Genomic DNA, 1,313 nt, shown 5'->3' on the forward strand with positions numbered 1-1,313 from the left:
CAGATGGAGACCACCTTCCGCGTCAAACAAATTGATCGACCGGAAGATCGGTTTCGTATACTCCCGATGGTCCTGGCAAATGACCCGGCTTCGTCTTGGTGCCGGCGATCGGAACACAACTTTGAGGGTAAGACGTGGGAGTCTGTGATGTTGGAGATGCAAGGTGTGGTGTTGCCGGTTGGTTGGGATGAAGCGGCTAAGGAGCGCTTACGTGAATTAGCCATGAAGGGGAATGAGTCGGTAACAGCTTATTGTGGACGGGCTAGGATGATTCAAGAGGAAATTGGGGTTGATGACTGTAGTGATGAGAGTTTGGCTGAGGCGGTAGTGGGAGGGACATCAGGGACGTTTAAGGCGTGGATCAAGATGGAGCGCGTCGTGAAGAACAGCCTGGACCCTCTAACGAAGCGCTTCTCGTTCCCTGTCTTCGAGGATCGACTCGGTTCCATTTGGCTCCTTGCCCAATCAATTGACGGGCGGAACGGTGGCCGATCACAATCGACGGCGGGACCCTCCTCGACTGCAGCGGGTACTACACCAGTTGTTCATCCTAGATCGACTCACTCGGTTAATCCGGCGGCTTCGAACGCCAACGGTCCTCCTCTGTCGCCTGAAGAGCTTCAAGCCCGTAATGTCCGTTTTGGCGCTTACATGCGATCCATCGGCTTATGTCCTCGCTGCAAAACCTCGTGCAACAAGTGGTTGGGAGGTTGCGAAGCGAGACCTAGTGCTACGTTTTTTTCCGTTCCTATGGAGTTCCCGCGAGCACCACCCTATCCATCCGCCAAGGGTGGCGCACCTATCCCACCATCTAAACCTGCAGTGCCGACAGGTGGTGCGAGACCATCTCGTCGTGTGGACGTGGCGACGGTGGAAACGGGTCAAAGTTCGGTGGATGTTGCGGCGACGGGTAACTTTCCTGACCTGGGACGTGCAGATCTAGCTGCTTACGAGCAATTGATCAACCACTTGAACGGGCCAGCCGATGACGATGTTGTGGAGGCGGCTGAGTACGAAGCTTCTCCTGATTATTCTATGTATGGCAAGACCCTGATTATGAGCTGGCTTTTGAACGGGGTACCCCTTCGTGTTCTAATTGATACCGGTGCAGGGACGAACCTCCTCTCGGAACACGCGGTTGACCAGCTACACCTCGTTTGACGGCCTTTGCCGGTACCAATCACGGTACGTCCTGCGATCCTTTCAGAACCGACACCTTTTGTTTTGAAGGAGTTCACCTTTGCTCACGTCAAGGCTCCTCTCCATCCTTACGTTGGGCGACAGCTTCAAGATAGCCCGCTTGGGGAGATATA

The 1,313-nt window shown here is 54.5% G+C and overlaps 1 protein-coding gene across 1 annotated transcript in view; it reads left to right on the plus strand.

The window, feature by feature from the left end:
- Positions 1-66: 66 nt before the first annotated feature.
- Positions 67-1,313, plus strand: part of MELLADRAFT_104855 (uncharacterized protein) — a gene marked incomplete at both ends in the record, with an annotated part of 5,644 nt that continues 4,397 nt past the window's right edge. Inside the window, one exon of the mRNA XM_007407983.1 lies at positions 67-1,037. Within this exon, the coding sequence (XP_007408045.1) occupies positions 67-1,037 (971 nt within the window). The remainder of the gene's footprint in view (positions 1,038-1,313) is intronic.

Source organism: Melampsora larici-populina (genome assembly GCF_000204055.1).
Source record: "Melampsora larici-populina 98AG31 unplaced genomic scaffold MELLAscaffold_11, whole genome shotgun sequence".
NCBI lineage: Eukaryota > Fungi > Basidiomycota > Pucciniomycetes > Pucciniales > Melampsoraceae > Melampsora > Melampsora laricis-populina.